General features: G+C 40.7%; 1 protein-coding gene across 2 annotated transcripts in view; it reads right to left on the bottom strand.

Moving 5' to 3' along the window:
* Positions 1–21,435, bottom strand: part of KIF3B (kinesin family member 3B) — a 446,778-nt gene that overhangs the window by 263,902 nt on the left and 161,441 nt on the right. For both annotated transcript variants that reach the window (XM_044090351.1, XM_044090350.1), the window contains exon 4: positions 17,332–17,454. In XM_044090351.1, the coding sequence (XP_043946286.1) occupies positions 17,332–17,454 (123 nt within the window). The remainder of the gene's footprint in view (positions 1–17,331; positions 17,455–21,435) is intronic.

Below are 21,435 nucleotides of genomic sequence, written 5' to 3'. Positions count from 1 at the left end.
AGCAGCAAAATCCCAGTGTGGCAACCAAACTGGGAGAATACTTTAAGCGTTTGCTGCTGAAACTAAGGGCCATTTATCTTAATACTTCAGCCTACACATCTGGAGAGGACTTGTGCAGCAACCTACAATACAGCTAAGCACAGAACATTTTTTAATAAGCAAATTTTTCTATATCTATGACTACTTTAGAAGTTCAACAGAATGAAGGCTTACAATAAGCAGACCTTCAGAAATTAATCCATCCTTTTGAAAAGGAAAACTAAATGGTATATGGCAAGCCTTCAGCCTGAATATAAATATTTTGATTCAGACTGCTCAGGAGGAACATTCCACAAATGTTAGAGGATGGACTGCCCTGGGATTCTGGCTGACTGATAAACCAATATCAAAGGGTTAGGATACAGTGGTAGGCATCTAGGATGAAGAGAAAAGTATGGTTGTGTAGGTAAACTTACTACAACAGGAGATGTTTGAAGCTACATGGGCTATATTCTTGCAAAGATATGACAGCTGGCCACTTTCCAAAGCTTCAGGGCACATTCCAGGAGCCCAAAGCATTAGTCAGCTCAAGCATAGCTGACTAAAAAGATGGGTCTGCATGTCAAGCCCTTCAGGGCTTTCATGTCAAGAGAGAGACAGCGAGATAGAGAGAGAGAGCAAGACAGGTAGAGAGAGAGAGCGAGACAGAGAGAGAGAGAGAGACTTGAAAGGACAATGTTAGGAACAAAAAAAATTTAAGTTATCATTTGAAAATGTACTGTTATGGTAAGTTTACTTAACACAACTGTACCATGTTCATCATATTGATCTGCTGCAGTAGCCCAAGCTATATGGGTAGATTACCAGAACTTATAAATGTTGGGAGATGGAAGGAAAAGAGGCCAGGAGCCCCTGGAGAATGGTCCTAACAAAGCCAGATCTAGACCTTGAGAAGAAATCAAGCTTAGAGTGGCTTGTAAAAGTATATACAGAGGACCCAGTAGCAGCTTCTAGAATACTTCTAGAATCCAACCCTTTCCAAAAAGCCATAGAAGAAGCCAAGGTGCTGGTAGAGTGGGCCTTGACCCTGCCTGGAATAGTTTTGTTGAGATGGGTATAACAAAAGGTAATAGCCTTAGACAACCATTTGGAAATGGTCTGCTTTGACACAGATTGCCCATTCTTACCTTCACAAGAAATGAACAATTGATCCAAGGATCTGAAAGATTTAGTTCTGTCAAGACAGTACTGGAGTTGTCTGTGGACACTCAAGGTATGGAGTAGCCTTTTGTAGATCAGTCTGTGTGACATACCTTTAAGAACTATCCAGTGAGTCAGCACATGCATCTTAGTACTGAGCATGTGCAAGCAAGAGCGCCATTTTGAGTGAGCAGCCAGAGTATGAGCATGCAAGTATGCATTCAGTCAGTTAGTTAGTTAAAGTTTAATGTTCCTGCCATCCATCCTGATGTATTTGCATAGAATAAACTACTTAAACGAACCCAAGCCTCAGTGTCTTCTTAATGCACGTAAGAAGAGCAACATGGTGTCAGAATGGGATCCAGAGTTACAGCCATGAGGCAACCGGTTAGAGTTGAAGGAATATACACGAGTGGATCATCTCTACTGCTAAACGACTCATAAAACAAGTTAGAAGCAAATTCCAGGTACTAAAACTTGCTTAAATTATTTATTTTGCTATAAATAAAAAAACAAAGCACTCGGAACACTCAAAACGAATTTCTTCTTAAACGAAATGTCCAAAACTGCGACATATTGATAAAAATATTCAAAATAATTATGAAAATGTTTGAAACAATATCCGAATTGCATAAAATGTATAAAAAAAGGGAAAACTACTGTACTTTTATGCTATGTGCGACTTTTTTGTATTAACTAAAGCTATTCAAAATATCCGAAGTGTGCAAAGTGTTTGCAAGTGTGTGCACTATTACAGTGCAGTTATTTCACAAAGTAAAGCTGTTTCAAAGAATATTTCGCAAAGTACAATTGTTTCAAGGCATATTTTGCCAAGTACAGTATTTCAGAGACTTTATTGTGCATTTGAATATTATTAAAAGTACCTGGTGTGTGTAACTATTTGTATATAATTACAAGGGACATTTTGCATTGTGTTACTATAATCTGTGGGCATGGCAGAAAGTTTTCACACACCCGCACCACTTGTATTTGATAATACTGCACACAACCGGAGAGTGTTTGAGCATGAATACAATATTTTCATACAGGCTGCTTTTTCTGACAAAGACACACGTAAAAAAGCATTTATTCTGCTTAACTTAGCTGTTTCAGAGGCCACTTTAAGAGTGTTCATTTGTGTATACATCTGCTGTGTTTGCAGGGGAGGGAGAAGACCGCCATATAGTGGTACTTGCAAACAAGTGAAGTCCTTGAGTGCTTAAAATGTAAATTTAGAGAAATGTGTAACCCCCAAACGAATGTTACAAGGGAAAGGCACTTATTTTACAAAAGGAGTCAAAAGCCTGGTGAAACTTTTGCAGCATGTACAACTGACTTGAGAAACAAGGCTAAAAGAGAAAGATTTTGCTTTGAGACAGTGATGTAACGTTGAATACGGCCATTGAGATTTGTCAGGTATGCGAGCTTACAGAAAAGCACACAAGTATGCTTACAAATGAGAATAGCTGCGGAAGGCACAGCGACAAAGCTCATGTTGACAGTATGCAGCACGTAGTTAAAAGAAACAGACTCAAGCACATGTCAGCTACTGGCTCAAAGTGCAATGTTATGTCAGCAGAAACGTTTGCTAGAGTAAAAGCTGCAGAAAATACAGTTGTGTACACTTACCATAAATTAGATGTTCGAGTGTATTCACTGTTGCAGTCATCACATTTGGGTTATCCCTTCCAGGGTAGCCCTCGGCCGGCCCGAATACCAGAGGCTTAGTATTTCTGCATTGGTTGCTGTCGCTTCAGGACTGACGTCAGGTCATCAGTAGTATAAAGTAAGGCAGCCGATGCCATTACATCAGTTTTTCTTGCCCTAACTGTCAGGGGCCCCCAAGTGGGAGCCAGGATATGGTGGAAGAACCCCACCAGTACAGAGTAAATACCAAAATGTTCCTTGTAAGGGGGGGAGGGAGAGAGAGAGAAGAGGGGGAAACCAGGACTGCAACAGTGAATACACTCGAACATCTACATTTATGGTAAGTGTACACAACTGTACTATGTTCTTCGTGTTTCACTGTTGCAGCCATCACATTTGGGTTGATTCCCAAAGCTGAGGAAAAGGGTGGCGGCAATCAAGGAGATTAGGGGCTGGCTAGGATGCCCTGCAAGGCTGCAGTGGCGAAGCCTGCCCTGGATTTGGAGAAGATAGGCAGGTGGTAATGCTTGGTTAAAGTGTGAACAGATGTCCAGGTGGCAGCCTTCATGATGTACCTGGTGGGGACTCCTCTGAGGAAAGCTGCAGAGGTGGAGGCTGCTCTGGAGAGTGAGTTCCAATCCCCTTAAAGGGAGGTTTTCCATGTTGCTTGTAACAGAAATGGATGCAGTGTGCTATCCATTTGGAAATGGTTTGTTTGGAGATGGCTTTGCCCTCTGCCCCTGCCACAAAGCTGACCAGTAATTGATCAGTCTTTCTGAATGATTTAGCCCTGTCTAGATAGAATCTGAGCTGTCTGTGCACATCTAGAGAGTGCAGGATCCTTTCCCGCTTGTTTCGTGGGTTAGGGAAAAAGGTGGGCAGGTGAATGAATTGATTGAAAGCTACTACACTGGACTCTACTTTGGGCATGAAGGATGGGTTAGTCCTGAGGGACACCCTGTCAGCATGGAAGATGATGAAGGGCTCTACAGCCATGAGTGCTTGTAGCTCAGAGACTCTTCTGGCTGAAGTGATGGCCATAAGAAGAGCTGTCTTCCAGAAGAGAAATTTTAACTCTGCTGAAGATGCTGGTTCAAAGGGGGACAGGGTGAGCTTTTCCAACACAAAGTTTAGGTCCCATGCTGGGGTAGGTGCTCTTCTGGGTGGCCTCAAGTTGCTAGACCCTCTTAGGAACCGTTTGATCAGAGGGTGTGAGAAAAGAGGGTGCTCAGTGTGGAAATGAGCAGAGATAGTAGAGGCATGAATTTTAATAGAGGAAAAGGAGAGACCACTGTGTAGCAGGTCAGCTAGGTAATCCAGGATGAGAGGTAGGGAGGGCTGTGCCGTATCAGCTCCCTTAGCCTGAATCCAGGTGCAGAACCTTTTCCATTTGTCAGCATAAGACTTTCTAGTGCTAGGGCATCTAGCCTCGCTTATAACATCTAGGACCTGTTTATTGAGGTTGGCAGATTGATTAGAGGTCAGGGAATGAGCCAGGCTGCCAAATTGAGAGTCTGCAATTGGGGATGCATGAATTCTCCTTCCCTATGGGTCAAGAGGGTTGGGGTCTGAGTGAGATGCCATGGTGGCAGTGGGGACAGGCTGCGGAGCAGTGGGTACCAGTGCTGGCGAGGCCAGTCTGGAGCAATAAGAATTGTCCTTGGTTTTTCCTCCCTTATTTTGAGCAGCACCTGGTGATGAGAGGTAGAGGGGGAAATGCACAGACCGAGAGATTGACCCAGGGGAAGGAATGGGCAGCCACTTTCGAAGCCATGCAGTGATGTTCCCTGGTGCAGAACTTGCTGGGCTGATGGTTGGTGTGGGAGGCAAAGAAGTCAACCTTCGGGGTGCCCCATTTCTGAGTTATTTGGGTGAAGGTTCTTTGGTCTAGCTGTTACTCGTGTGGGTCCAGAAGATTTCTGCTTAAATGGTCTGCCAGAGAGTTTAGAGAGCCTGGCAGGAATTGTGCTAACAGGTGGAGTTGCATGGCAATGGTTGTGTGCCAAAGGGTCATGGCCAGCCTGCACAGAGGATAGGAGTGAGTCCCTCCCTACTTGTTGATATACCACATCACAGTGGTATTTGTCTGTTTTGATCAGGAGAGCCCCTGGGGAGAGTAGGGGCCTGAAAGCTGTCAATGCGTGCTGGACAGCTAACATCTCTTTTTGGTTGATGAGTAAATGGATTTGTTGGGGGCTCCATTGGCCCTGTATGCACCTGCCGACCAAGTGTGCACACCAGGCATAGTCTGATGCGTCTGTGGTGAGGGACTGAGGAGCAGGGGGTGGTGAGAAAGGTAGTACCTTTTTTGTGGGAGCATGCTGCTGCCCACCAAAGAAAGTCTTTCCTTAGGTAAGGTATCACTGGTATAAGAGTTTCCAGGTCTTGAGAGTGGTGACACCAAAGGCCTTTTAGATACCATTGTAGTTTCCTCATATGCAGTCTGGTATATGGAATGAGTAGAATGCAAGATGCCATGAACCCCAGAGCTTGCTGGATTTTCCTTGCAGTTAACTGGGGTCTGGTGGCCAGTTGAGAGAAGTAGGCTGTCAGGTAAGTTTGCTTTTCTGGTGTAAGGAAAGCCATCTGCGATGCCATATCCAGGCTTGCTCCCTGGAATATAATCCTTTGGGTGGGTACTAGTTTGGATTTCTTTTCATTGATAGTGTACCCTAGGGAGGTCAGTAGGGACTTTACAAAAGGCCAGGTGCTTGAGCAGCTTTCCTGACTGTCTGCCTGAATTAGGCAGTTGTCTAAGTATGGGTAAATTTGGATATTTCTTTGACAGCAAAAGGCAACGGTGGGAGCCAGACATTTTGTGAAAACTCTGGGAGCAGTAGATAAGCCAAAGGGAAGTGCAGAAAACTGAAAGTGCAGAGATCCTGCCCTGAAACGTAGATATTTCCTGCATGATGCTGGAGGGATAGGTTCCTGACCCAGAGACTCCCCAGACTCTGGAATAGACTGCCCATACATATCAAGCAGAGCGCCTCCTTGGCCCTCTTCAAAAGGAACCCTGACAGTTGGATGGGAGAAAGGAAATTCACCCCGGGGATCATATCAGTCACCCTGCTAGACAGGGGTCCAGGAAGTAAATAGTGTGGGAAGAAATAGCCAGGGAATTGTTATGGCTAGGCTTGTATAGGCCCTAGGGCCTATAGCCTAGTGCCAACCTATGATCCCCTGATAGGGATGTGGAGGTAGGCCTCTTTTAGGTCTAGGGTGGCTAGCCAAGCATTCTTGGAGAGCATGGATAGGAGTTGCTGGAGGGTGAGCATTTTGAATTTTGGTATCACCAGGAAGGTGTTGAGTATTGATAGATCGAGGATGGGGTGCCGGGTGCCCTCTTTTCTGGGTACCAGGAAATGTCTGGAGTAGAAACCTTGGCCTATCTGTTCTGCAGGAACATGCTCTATTGCCTTCATGGAGAGCAGGGAAAGGACTTGCTTTTTCACCTCTGCTCACTGGTTTGGTGATAGATCTGGGAACCATTTTGGGGTTGTCAGAGTGTGGAAAGAAAATTTGTATCCCTGGGAGACCATGTTGAGGACCCAGCGGTCATTGGTAATGATGGACCAGGTGCTTGTGTGGAAGGAGAGTTTTCCTCCTAGGGGAAGTACAGGTGGGCAGAGGGAGGGGGCGGGGGAGGAGAGTCATTGTGAGTTCTTGCCATGAGGGGGTGGCTTAGAACTCCCTGGTTTTGAAGTGGAGGAACTCCACTGCTTTGATCTCTGCATTCCCTGTGGCTGCTGTCTGGGGGGGGGGGGTCTGCTTCCCCGGGGTTTGGGCTGAACTGACCTGGTGGGGGCAGAAAAGAACCAGTGCTTGGAGGGGCAATGCCTGAACCTGGGAGGCTGGACCTGTAGGAAATCCTTAACTGTCTGCATAGATTTAGCTTTTTCTTCCATCTTTTTTAAGACTTCCTCTGCCTTGGTGCCAAATAAGTTGTCTTTGTGCAAGGGTGCATCCAATAATTTAAATTTGACATGGTCTGGCAAAGTCTGTTCCTTAAGTCAAGCAGGCTTTCTAAGGACAGAGCCAGTAACTGCTGCCCTGCACGAAACTTTTAGGGCATCAAAACCACAGTACAAGGTGTGCTTAGTTACTTGACTTGCAGAATGCATTAACTCTTGAAACTCTTTAGATTCTGCACAAGCAGGAAAGGAAGACACTTTTTGTTTGATGAGTTCCATGGTATGTTGCGGAAATTTTACCATATGGAACTGACAATTTAGTGCTCTGATAGTATGCCCAGATTGAGAAAGAGCTTTTGGCTATTATGTTTGCATGTTCGAAGTTTCATGATAATATTTATTTTCAACCTATCCAGATTAAAACTGACCACAAACCTCTTATTACTATTTTGAGAAAGCCTATGCATACAGCCATAGCTAGACTGCAACGTATGATGCTAAAACTGCAAAAATACAATTTCAATCTTGTTTACGCAAAAGGCAAACTTCTTTATCTTCCTAATACTTTATCCAGATCGCCCAGAAAAAACACAGAACAGCATAACAATGAGCAACTTGATTTTGAGGTACTGGAAGTGAGAAATTTTTCTTCCACACATTTTGATGAGCTCAGAACTCACACAGCTTCAGATCCAGTTCTCCAGAAGCTAAACCTCTATCAGCCAAGGATGGCCTTTAAAGCAATCTTGTTTAACAGTAGATGTGCAACCTTATTTTCCATACAGAGATGAGATTTTGTCAGATAATGGTATCACCATCAAAGGTCCTAAAGTGATTGTTCCAAAGTCCCTGCAACAAGACTATATTAAGATCTTGCATTACGGCCACCCAGGAACTGATTCTACCAAAAGAAGGGCAAGAGGTCTAGTATTTTGGCCTTCTATGTCAAGAGATATTGAGAAAGTACTTTTATCGTGTTCAGTATGTAATAGTACAAAGCCGCATCAACAGAAAGAACAACTTCAGTTGAGCCAGATTCCTGAACTACCTTGGTTGACAGTAGCCACAGATATGTTTGAGTGGAATGGTCAACATTATTTGGTGTTAGTAGACTCTTATTCATATTGGTTCGAGATTGACTTACTTCCCAACCTAACTTCCAGTACTGTCATTACTAAGTTGAAGCGACATTTTTCTGTCCATGGTAGTTTGCACAGAGTTATTTCTGCCAATGGTGCACAGTTTACTAGTCATCAGTTAAGAAATTTGCATAAGAGTGGGACTTTGCTCATATTACGAGTAGTCCTGAATACCCTCAGTCAAACGTCTTGGCTGAACATGCAGTTCATAGTGCAAAACAGCTGTTAGAAAAATCCAGACGTGTTTTTCTCAATTTGTTAAATCTCAGAAACATTCCTCGTGAAAATCCTCTTGGTTCACCTGCCCAGAGACTTATGTCGATACAAATCAAAACCGCACTACAAATCAGTAGTAATTTATTGGTTTTGAGTGCTAACAACAACAAAGTAGTAAAAGCCCAACTTTTGAAAAAGCATTCGTCCCAAAAGTCTTACTATGATAAGACCAGCAAATCATTACATTCACTGAAAAAAAGGGGAGATAGTACGGATGCAGACATTAAAAGATTTTGATCCCATCGGATTTGTGAAAAGTATGCGCCAAGAGCAGAGATCGTACATTGAGGAATCACAGGGAGTGGAATTCAGACGAAATCGGAAGCATTTGTTACCTGTATCTGAACCAGTGTTATAGCATCTTGCCTGCGATAAAGACTCTAGTTCTCAGTGTGACTTGTCCAATGTTCCTGTTCCAGAGAACATTCTGTCAGCAATACCCATTCCAGAGAAAATCCCCGAAACTCCTCAAGCAGAACATTCCCCAGTGATTGTCCCTGTTGCTAAATCCAGTCTTAACTATTAAATCATGAGATCAGGTTACATCTTGAAACCTACTTCCAGATACACAGCAACCTGGACATGACTGTTGTTTTTTTAATTAGTGTCTGTATTAAGTGTATGCCTATTCAATGTCACTGTTTATACAAGACAGCTCAGTAAAGAGGTGGGATGTAATTCAGTGTGTGATATACCTTTAAGAAGCTTTCCAGTGAGTCAGCACATGGATACAAGTATTAAGCACGTGGAAGCAAGAGTGCCATTTTGAGCAAACAGCCAGAGTGTGAGCATGCAAGCATGTAGTCAATCAGTTAAGCTAGTTTAAGTTTAATGTTCCTGCCATCCACCTGATGCATTTGTATACAATACACTACTTAAACGAACAACCAAACCTCAACATCTTCTTAATGCACATAAGAAGAGTGACACCCTTTCTCCCTTACTTTCAGGTTCAATATAGAAAACAGGGAGATGGATAGTCTGGCTTAAAGTAAGCTTGGATACCACTTTAGGCATAAAAGAAGGATAAGTTCCAATAAAAACCCTGTCCTCTGTGGAAAATGAGGTAGGGTTGACTCGCCATAAAAGCTTTCAATTCAGATACCCTTCTTGCAGAAGTCAGGGCAAACAGTAAAACTGTTTTCCATGTTAAGAACCTCAAGACAGCCAGGTTAGCTGGTTCAGATGGAGCAAGTGTTAAAATTATCTAACACAAAATTAAGATCCCAAGGAGGTGCCACCAGTTTTCATGGAGGCGTCTTATGCAAAACCCATTTAAAAACATTTTGACGTGAGAATTCCATGAAAGAGGAGGATCCATGGGCAGACATGCTGAAATGGCCAAAAAATTAAGCATGATGGAGAAAGTAAGAAAGGTCATAGGATGGTAACTCACACAAATATTGTAAACACACAGAACAACTAGGCCTGAATGGGTGCTAGTTATGCTGTGGACACCAAGTAGAAAACCTTTTTCCATTTCCTAGTAATTGATTTTCTAGTAGCAAGTTTTCTTGTCTCCATTAGAACCTGCTGCACATCCTCGGTACCCTGTCATCCAGGCAGTCAACTGAAGTTGACTGGGGTCAGGGTGTATGAAAGACCCCTGATCTTGTGGAAGTAGATGTAGTCTCGGAGGAAGCTTGTAGTAATTGCCCCTGGTCATTTCCTAAAGAAAGTAGATCTACTGCTGCCTGGGCCAGAAGGGATTCACCAGAATGATCTTGGGGGATTCTATCTGAATCTTCATAAGTATGTGGATATCAGTGGAAAATGAAGAAAAGCATACATAAACATTCCTGACCAAGGAAAAGAATAAGTATCTGTCTTCCAGACCTTCTTACATGGAGTCCTGGAGCAGAATCTTGCCAACTGATTGTTCAGAGAAGGGGCAAATAGGTCTATTTGAGGAACTCCCTACAGATGGATCAAATCTTGGAAGACCCTCTGATCTAGTTTCCATTCGTGAGGGTCTGCCCTTGTCCTGTTCATCTCGTCTGAAACACAAATTTGCTCTTACAGAATGTAGGATGTCTATAGATTGAGGCTGTGTTGTGAAGCTATACTACAAGCTAATATGGCTAATCTGCAAAGGGGGTACGACCTGGTTCTCCCTTGCTGGCTGAAGTACTGCATGACTGTGGTATTGTCTAACAACTGGAAAAGGTTTCAGAGAACAAAGGTGAGTTGGAGAATACAGCACTTTGATCAGGGCAAACATCTCACACACACACACACACACACACACACACACACACACACACACACACACACACACACACACACATATATTTTATATATAGTTTACCTTCACATCACTGAAGTGCATTCATGCAAGTGCACTTGTGCGAAAGGATGTTTGCACAGTTTTGAAATGCTGAGTACCATTTTGCCATAACTACAGTGTCGAACAGTCTTTCCTGTACTACGCCTCGGACGGCAAATGGGTTTTCACGCTCAACTCCCAGAAATGTCGAATGTCGAAAACCAATCTTACCATGTTCAACACTTGGGAAGAACAGTGTTTTACATTTCGACATTTCAGTTCGGCGTAATGCTCACTCACACAGCTGCATTTCAGTAATTTGAAGGTACTTTTGACTGTCCTTGGAGTCCCATGCACCTTGTACTTTTATTCCCTCCTGAAACTGCTCCCCAAGCAAAGTCCAAGGTGTCTGTGGTGAGTGACAGCTTTGGAAAAAGAAGGGAGAACTGTAGACCTGTTTTTAAGGAAATTTGCTGTCTACACTAAATGATTTCTCTTCTGCCAAACCCCATCACTGGGGTATGAAAAAACAGAGGATATTGGTGCTGGGACCAAAGACACTTCAGATATCACTGTATCTTTCTCATAGTGAGTCTTGCCAGGGGTACCATGAGAATCATAGATGCCATGAGACCCAAAATCCTGAGGCATTCCCTAGCAGTGACTGAAGTCTCACTGGAAAACCTTAGGAATGGATCTAGATAAAGATCCATTTTTTTCCTGTGGAAGAAAAGCTTTTTGAACAGAGGTGTCTAGCTGACATTCCAGGAACACAATCCTGTATAATAATGTCAGTTAATACTTTTTAATGTTCTGTTGGAATCCCAGCTTATACAAGACATCTCTCACCTGAGAGAGATTTCTGACTCTTTGAAAAAGACTCTGCAAAGACAAACAAGTTGTCTAAGTATGGAAAGATGTAGTTACCTTATAAGCTGCAATGAATTAAAACTGGAACTAGACACTTTGTGAACACTCTTGGTGCAGTGGATAGTCCAAAGGGTAAGGTACAGAACTGAAAATGTGATCCAGACATACAAACTCTTAAAAAATGTCTGCAGTCTGGTTGAATAGGGATGTGATGATCTTTTAAATCTAGAGTTACTATGAAACTTGAAGGAGGAAGAAGCGGCAACAAGTTGTGAAGTGACAGCATTTTGAACTTTGACACCATCACAAACAGATTTAGGAAAGAAACAAGCATTTTCTTTCTTTGGCACTAAAAGCTTAACTGAATAAAACATTTTTCCCACCTAGGGAAAGACAAAATGGTTCTATTACTCTCTGGGACATGATGTGATGAATGGCATGGGGGATAGAGGACTCTGGTCCACTGGATGATAGATTACCACCTGGAAAAAATGAATTTCTCCCCACTGCCATCTGTAACCCTAATGAATAATCCTCAGAAAGCATTTATCTGACACCATCTGTTGCCAAAAGGAAAAGGATTTAGATTTTCTGGAAGGGAAAAAGACTGCCAGTTTGGGTTGGGGGGCAAGGTCCCTTAAATAGTCATTCTTACCTGTTGGACTGTACTTTGTTTTGGGGAGTTCCTGAATTCTTTTTGGAACCTCCCTTGCCATTTTGTCTTAAACATCTGCATTTTGTTGAGACTATTTATTTTCTTTTTACCAAAACTAGATGAGGAATTAGTGAATCCCTTACAAAATTTGGAAAAGGACAGCTGAAACATCTGGAGAAATTACCCATATCAGCTTATTCCTCTCATTACACTTGTTGATCACCTTTGCAGCAGAGGGGTCAAAGACTAAATCTCTATCCAAAGGAGAATTTCAAATCTCACTTTTTTCATCATATGGGAGGTTCTAATAAGGCAGCCAGTCATCAAACCTCCTCAACACAATTATCAGTGGCCAAAGCCTTGAAGAAGTGGCCACTGAATTATACGCACACTGTAAACATTGAGAAGTGACCTCTACAATAGAATAAGATAAATTATTTAAAGCAGGTTTTTCCTCATAAGAAGAAACTGCAGACAAAATATTCCTCATACTTTCACAATTAGTTAGAAAAATAACTCCGCATATGAGACTGGCAGTTCCAAATTTTGAAAATCAAAGTTGCAAAAGCATAATCTTTTTCCCCACACTAATAAATTATCTTCCCATCCTTATCAGAAAGGGATTAGCAGCAGGATTAACTAAAGCTAGAACTGCTAGGTAAGGTTTGGGAAGAGTGTATAAAAACTCAAAAGACTGAGGAACATTATACATCCTATCTGCCTTTTTAGGGGCAGCTGGCTATCAGGAAAACTCCAGGTAGTAGTACATACAGACATCCTCCAAAGCTGGCAAAACTGGAGGAATAGATAAAGGTTCTGGAAATACTTTCTGTAAGAGCTCATAGTACTTTCTGAAGGACTGAGAAACCTCAGTGTTCTCCCACTAATAACACTGGGACATTCTGGAAATAGTCTCAGAGAAACAGAAACCCACAGACCCCACAGGGAGAATCAGAAACTGAGCTATCCTTGGAGTGTGAATCAGAAATCCGATAAGAAAACCCTGTATTCATCCCTTTACCTTCCTGTCCAGATTCAGAAAAAGATGAGTGATCTGACGTACAACTAATAGTCACAACAGACTCACTCACCTGTGGCTGAGGAAATCTGCTTGCCTGCTGTGATGGCAAGAGCTGTTTTTGCTTAAAATTTTCTTTTTGTAGCTGGTAGAAGCACTGACAGTTTGTTCCATGGCCAAGCCGAAAATGGTGCTTATTTCCCAGGGAAAACAAGCAGTAAAAGCTGGTAAAAATATAAAGTCTTAAAAGCATACCCCTCAACTTCTTAGTGGAAGAAATCTGGACAAAGCCTAAAATAATGGGGAGACAAAGGCCAAAAATAGGCACAGATTTTAAATATTTCTCTTGGAAACTTAGAAAGTTGCTAGAATAACAGGATTTATATTAGCATGTATTTGAAGGATATGAAATGAAACTCAAATGTATGTCATTATTTAGTGACTTCAGTCCTCAGTGATTTGCTAGAAAATCATAAATTTTATGAGGAATGAACCTAAAATATGAGTCAGAAATCTGGACACTTGACAGGTATGCTTAAAAGTCAGTTTTTTACAGAAATACACAGTAAAAAGCACTTTAAAACACTTTGCTATCCCCCAAAATTAAAATGAACCCAAATTCTCCACAGATTTCTTTTTTAAATATTTTAAACTGTTTAAACTGACAGGAAAAAAGGGGTCTATATTAGAACACTGAACATTCAAAATTTCGAGTGTTCTAATATCGAACCCTATGAATCGAAAATTTAAAACATCGAACATTCAGAACAGGAATGTTTTCCTAGGGAAAAAAATCACTGTTCCAAAACACATACACTCAACACAAGCACACCAAACAAAAAGCAATCCACACACATACATCTAAACTCTTACACCTAACCCTACACTAAACTATACATACACCACTAACTATCCACTTACCTTAACCCAAACCCTAACCCTAAGGTCCATCACTATCACACAGTCACCTCACCCATGCCCTAACCCTAACTCACCTACCCCGCTCTAACCCCCAAGTCCACACAATCGCACACTTACCTGACCAGCGCCCTAACCCTAACTCGCCTAACTCGCCCTAACCCTCACATCCAGACAATCGCACACTTACCTGAACCCGACCAGTAACTTTCCACCACAGCTCTGAAAATACCGAAGCAACAGAAACAGACAACCAAATTCGTTCCCTAGGAAAAAATGTGGTTTTCTGTTTCTTCAATATTTTCAGCGTTTGCTGAAAACGGGTCGATATTAGAACACTCGAAATTTTGAACGTTCGGTGTTCTAATATAGATCCGAAAAAAGAGCACCCCTGTTTAAAAGTATAATACAGTCTTCTGACAGTTAAAATACAAACTCCTAGCTTTAAAATAATACTTTCCTGTTCAGGAAAATTATCAAATAAACATTTTTTTTAAAAAAAAGGAAGCCCTCCCACCCCATGAAGGGAACTTATCTGCCCAGCAAAGTAAAAGCACAAGCTGACTGTTGATCTTCCAAATCCCCAGAGGAACATACTCTTTGGCAGCAGGAAAGCTGTGAAGGGTTTGTTACCCAAACCTGCCTTTTCAGACAGCTCAGCTCGAGCTGACCAATGGTTTGGATATGTTGAGTGTGCCCTGAAGCTGTAGAAGCGGGACGGCTGTTATATCCTTGCATGATATAATCCATTTAGCTTACGCTACTGCAGCAGTGATTGATATGAAGAACATATGCCCCTTTCAAACATGAAATGTACTTTTAGTAATTTAATTTCTCCAGACACCCAATGCAGTATCCTGCTTAGATCTAGGTCCCCTTGCCATCTACAGGACACCAACTCATGAAGAACGAAATTCTCACAGGCTGAATTCTGTCAGAAAGACAATTCTACACAGCGACTGTGAAATAAAATTTCAATAAGGAACCATACAATGAATGATGAGCCACAATTCTTAGCCAATACCCTAAAATGAGTACTAGGACAAAAAGGTTCAAACTTACTAATAACTGCCAAGATTATGATTCTGCAATTTACACAATAGATGTCTGTGCAGAACTTTGACACTTTTCAGTATTTGGTTATAGGTTTCTTTATTTTTCTGTGGTAACAAATTAGGTCAAACTAAGCAATGCCCATTATATACACACCATGTAAACAAACCTACTACATGCACTATGCCAGAGTCAATAAGCACGCACACACACACGTGCACGCATACACACAACCGCGCACACACATACAGTTCTGTCCTGAGATGTGGTTTTGATACAGAAATTGACGAACTGCATTTCAGGATGGAACTGCACAATAAGAATGCCAAAGTTAGTAACGCAAGTGTACTACGATAAAGTACTGTGAAAGTCTGACTCGCATCTACTGATAACTATCAAAGGCAGGTCTTTGCATTTAATATAGCAAATGTCAGCTTACATATTTCACGATTTTCAGTATTTCAGGCTTAAACTTCCAGTTTGCCACTTATGGGGCCTTTACCACAAACCGCAGTGCTATCACTGCACAGTTCTGAGTCAAAGTAATTTCACAGCAAGACTACCTTTCCAAATGAATTTGTAACATTACATTTGTGAATGAGCATCATATGGTTATGCTGAAAATCTGGACTAAAATTAAAAATCACCAATGCTTTGAGACTATATTACACTTGATGTCTATAGCGTTCCAATTTCAAAAATGTCAGTATATTGATTTGAATTTTTAATAATATAAATTTCTTTGGGTTGCATCATAAATATGCCAGCTTCCAAAGGTGCAGGCCAAAATATATTCATTCTCCAAAAGAGATTATTGCTTGTTTTTATAATTATTAACAGTACTGCACTGCAAACACTGTTCCCTGTATTCAGCATACAGCATCACAGCAAAATTATATTAAAGATTTTGTGTGAAACTATTGAAAATTGTCAGAAAGCATTCCAAATTTAACATCATGAAAACAACTTATAACTTTGGGAGTTTTCAGTTATTTTACTTTCCAAACTTAAAAGGTATCAGCCTTACTTTAAAAACAACAGAATAACAAAAAAAATCATGCTGGGGGAAAAAAGTACTGAAAATCCTAAAGGTATGATGTCGTACTTAAATATGTTAATATTGTTTCCTGTTAAACAGATTCATGAAAAATAAGGGCAGGTACATAAAGACAAAAAGATTTTTGTTTCTGATAGTATCAGACATGCAAGCAAAAAAATTTGCAAAGCATACTTTTGATACTATAGAGCCTGAGTCCCAAACAGTTGCCCTTAATGCAAGTCTGCCCTGATTCCAAATGACCTGCTCTTCGTGTAAGTGGCTTTTTTTGGTGTAAGGTCCATCTATAAACAGGCTTCCACACCAGGAGGCCAGACTCAAACACACATACTCTCAAGCCTGCTCTCAGTGTAAGTAGTCACCTACACTGAGAGCTAGTCTTTTGAAATCAGGACCTTACTTTTCACCAGTAATCATCTCTAAATAGCACATTCAAGGATTAGATTGGAATGGGTGAAATACTTGCATATCATCAGTTTGTGTACACTCATTCCTATACCACTAAGTCATTAGATCTCTGTACAACTATTAAGTGCTTCACTACTCCACACTGCTAAACTGAAATCTTCCTACCGCTAACTGTCTACTAATGCTAAGCATACATACACATTGAATCTGACTGCACATTCACTAACAGTATTGTATCATGAGGTGCAGCTATGGTTTAATAGTCTGTTGCCTAAAATGTCATTATCCAATACCCTGCATTAGGGTACTCTCTAATGTGGGTTGCATCAGCATTTATGTGAAGGCAACGAAAGACATTTTAATGCAAGCTGCACTGATTATAATAAACATTATTGAAAAATATTTCGATGAGGCAGTTTTAATCTGAGGCAACTGCCACCATGCTGGTGGCTTCATCTCTACTGCCTTTGAGTTTATTTAATTAACTCTGAAGATGCTGCATCTTGAAGAAAGGACAAAGCCCTTACTGCAGGAATCCTTTCAGAAAAATGTGCAAGTCAGTCAAGTGCACATTAACCTCCAGTTGGGTACAGAAAACTCTTTGGATACCACTGCGTCTGAAAGTTTCTACAGATCTGGCATAAAAACATGTTTTAAGTCTCTTACAGAGATGTGATGAATAACAGGTATGAGCGTTTTACAGTTAACAGAGATTTGGAGCACGTATTTCAACACAAAGCAATACAATGACTTGTAACTCCACTGTACATGGTTAGAGTTTCTCTGAATTAGCAGCGAGTAAAATCCAATGCTGAAGCAAAATGAAAAAGCAAATGTTTTGCTTAATTACACTGCAGAACATGGTTTAGCAGAATTAAACTTCAGACTTTTGCTGTAAAGTAGGCTCATTTGTTTTATTTAACCACATTACCTTTTTCAATTTCTTTGTTTTAATGTCCACTTCCTGCTGCAAAGAACTATAGGTCTCCTTGAGTTCCAAAGTTTCTTCATCACGATTTTCCATTTGTTGTTGGATTTCTCGTTCACGTCGTTTCTAAATATCATTAGATAAACAAAGCGTGAGTGAAGTCTGCTCTGTTGTGGAAGTGAAGATACAAGCAATGCAAACCTACAGTCTTTCAATAATACCATGTACCAGTATCCTGAAAAATCATTTTCATATATACTTGTCAGTTAATTTTCAGTGCTCCTCAACAGAAAGGGCTGTAAATGGAGAATATGCCTGAAATTACACTTGCAATTCTTAATCCTGCTGCTTTCAGTATGATTATTTCCACATTACCAATATATAACATGTTCCCTGAGCAGGGGATGCTATACCCAAATCACATTCCTCTCCTACCTGATCTGTAGGGTTAACCTTAACTGTACCCATTACTACAGATTATAGTAAACCAGAAATAAGGCAAATGAGTCACAAGGCCATTTACGCCTTGTCAATACCCTTCAAGCTGTAAACCTTCTCAAGACGAATAACTAGACATGCAGAAAATATTTGCAGGGATATTAGTAATGCTGTCCTGTGTATGAATATGAAGCTCAGGTGCTATTATTATCTCTTTCCTTGCAGTCTGCAGCTACTTTTTTGCTATTCAAGGTCAGTGCTAAACTCTCTTGTTCCTACAGCTGCTGTTATCACACACAGAGTATTTAAGTACTCCAGAATCATTACCAGTTATTGGTTGTACTTTACTATGCTAATGATTTTCTCCTCTTAAATGCTAGTTTACTTTTGGTTTTTAATTATACCACCCCACAGGGATAAATGCTTAGACTACCTTTGGGGTGGGAGGTTGGCATAATGGTTAAGGTGTTTACCATACAAACACAAGGTACATATTTGATTCTTACATGGGTAATTGGCTAGGCTTAAAAGGGCCCAGAAGGGCAGTTAGCCTAGTACTAACCTATGAACCTCCAAGCTAACCTGTGAATACCTGCTCGCTCTAGTCTTCCTGCATCTTTCATACAGCCTTACATTTCTTCCATCTTTCTGTTCTTCTTACAAAATATTTAGTTTTCCCTCTCATTCACTTTCTGATCAGGGAGGATGGTGGCTATAAACAAACTTTGGCAATCAAGACTAAACATTTTATCATGATCCCAAGTCCTTCCTGCGACAGGAACATTTACTTCCTAAGCTACTTTTCTGCTTCATGAGTTCACATCAGTAACTTCATCGCTCACTACTTCTGTATTTCTATCCTTCCTCCACTACAGCACTCAATTTTTTTTTTCCTTCTCTCCATCATCTTGAATTCCTCCTTTAAACTAAACTAATGGAATCAAATTCCCTTCGATTTCTCTCTCCAGCTCATATCCTCATGCACAGTTATCTATGATTATTTATTATTTCTGTTTGTCTAAATGTTCACACCTTCTTTGGTGGTTTTCTCCATTTTGCTCATTAAAATGCCAAAGTAATATTTCAGCTATCTCTCAGGACTCTCTCTGATATCCATGAACAGAGGATTTTTTTTTTTAATCCCAACAACAAAAATTCTAAAGCAACCAAGCCTTTCTCCTAATATAATACCTTGAACTAAATAAAAGTTATACACTTACTATAACCCTAGAACTGCAAGACTGGATCTATCATCTGTAACTCACAGCACTACAGATGCAGACATTAAGAAATACTAAGCAGTCCAAACTTTCAAAGGCCGTTTGGTGCCTCATTTTACAATGCATGATGCTGCTTTCCCTACCAAATATAAGGTTTGCAAGGATACACTGTGTGTGTGTGTGTGTGTGTGTGTGTGTGTGTGTGTGTGTGTGTGTGTGTGTATATATATATATATATATATATATATATATATATATATATATATATATACACACACACACACACACACATACACACACACACACATATATATATATATATATATATATAAATCCATCCATCCTCAACCCCTTTCTCCCATTTTTAAACATGGGGTCAGGGTGTCACTTCAACAGTGACAATCATTTCGAGACACGGTTTACACTGCCAGGTGGCTAGCCCTGTCGTGGGCGTTCATCCATACCACTCACTTGCACACACACTCGCACCTATGACCAATTTAGTGTGTCCAATCCATCCACTGCATGTCTTTGGAATTTGGGAGAAAACTAGAGCTCCTGGAGGAACTCACACAACCACAGGGAGGACATGCAGACTCCGCATAGAAGGCATCCCAACAGAGAATGGAACTGGAGAACCTCTTGCTGTGAGATGACAATACTAACCGCTACACGACACACACACACACACACACACACACACACATATATATATATATATATATATATATATATACATACACACACACACACACACACACGTACACAAATATATATATATAAATATATATATATATATATATATATATATATATAAATGGCATACATGCTGATTGTCAAACGGACATTTGGTTGACGAGTGTTGGGGTGGTACTTCATGTTGAATGGATGGATAGCTGAATTGTCAAAATTCTGGCGTATGTTTTATTGAGGCAGGTAAATGGGGCTTAAAGAGGTGACGGTGTTTGTGTCTATGTTTCAGTGTTAGGGTCAAGATCAGGTAGGCTGGACATTCATTTAGGCAGCCATTAGGGATGGTTCAAGCTTTTAATTTTACTCTCTAACCCCTGCATGCAGCTGACAATACCTGGGGAAAGGGACATGCACTTGTCAGACAGCTGTGAATGTACATCTACTTCTGCAAGGGGCATGTAGAAGCACCCTTCCTTGTACTACTGGAGAAATGAGTGGATGACATTCCTTCACTGACCCCCTCCTTGCCGAGCTGTTCCACTGATGGGATTCACATACTAATCCAGTCTATAACTGTGGAGCACATAATCCCAACATAACACACAAAAATACAGTCTCATCACCATTTCTGTCTATTCTTCATACGCATTCTGTATTTCCACTATCGTTGTGAGATTTACAGCGCAAAGGGGTTCCACAGCACCACTTTCCTCCTCTTCACTGTTCAATACAAGGGGCAGCCCTCACCATCTTGTCCTCCTCTTCACTGTTCAATACAAGGGGAAGCCCTCACCATCTTGTCCTCCTCTTCACTGTTCAATACAAGGGGCAGCCCTCGCCATCTTGTCCTCCACTTCACTGTTCAATACAAGGGGCAGCCCTCGCCATCTTGTCCATTACTGAGTGCACATTTGTGAGCCTATGCTTTCCAGGTGAAAAATAAAACACTTTAACCACTGTAAGAAATATAAATTTTATACTATTCAACTTTATATTATGTCAATGAAACTATTAATCTGCAAACTGTAATTTCTAAACAGACTTGATTTTGAAAAAAATTATGATTCACATGTATTGGGAACCCTTAGTGGTGCAACCTTTACCAGACCTTCACATTTGCCACAGCACTTGTTTTTTTGTCCTCTCAGGAATCACATTTTAACCAATATCAGAAGAGGCTTTCCAAATCTCTCTGCCTCAGTCAATGGCAACATATATGCCTTCTCAATCCCTACTGTATTCTCAAAAAAAAAATCAGTTTGTTATGTTTTTTTTTTTTTACCAAACTTTAAGCACTAAGTACTTTCCTTTCCTTCCAAAACTCCACTCAGTCAAAACTTCTGTCTTTGGAAATTTATATTCCAACAAAGCCAACTGCAGCTCAAATGTACACCATCTTGACCACAGTTTTCAATGGCTTCAGTATTTCAAAACATCTTGGTTTCAATAGCAACATGACATCATATTTCTCTTTCAAAACTTGCAATTATCATTATCAGAAACTAAACAATTCTCTAGCATGTCTGGCCAAAATATTAGAAATCTCTTTGTTCATTTATATATGCATCTAGTGAAAATTTTACATCATTTGTCCAGATTTACAAAACACTCTTCTCAGCTCCACCTCATTTAAGTAATGTCATGTCCAAAAGCTGAAATGAATGAACTCTATAGCTCTTCTAAAACCACCTCTTCTTTTAGCTTTGCCACTCTCTCTCTCTAAACACATCCATAAAGATTCATTTTAACCACACCA

Source organism: Protopterus annectens, chromosome 12.part0 (genome assembly GCF_019279795.1).
Source record: "Protopterus annectens isolate FY-2018-M chromosome 12.part0, PAN1.0, whole genome shotgun sequence".
Lineage (NCBI taxonomy): Eukaryota > Metazoa > Chordata > Ceratodontiformes > Protopteridae > Protopterus > Protopterus annectens.
The sequence above is the reverse complement of the archived record's forward strand: the minus strand, read 5'-3'. Positions and strand labels throughout refer to the sequence as shown.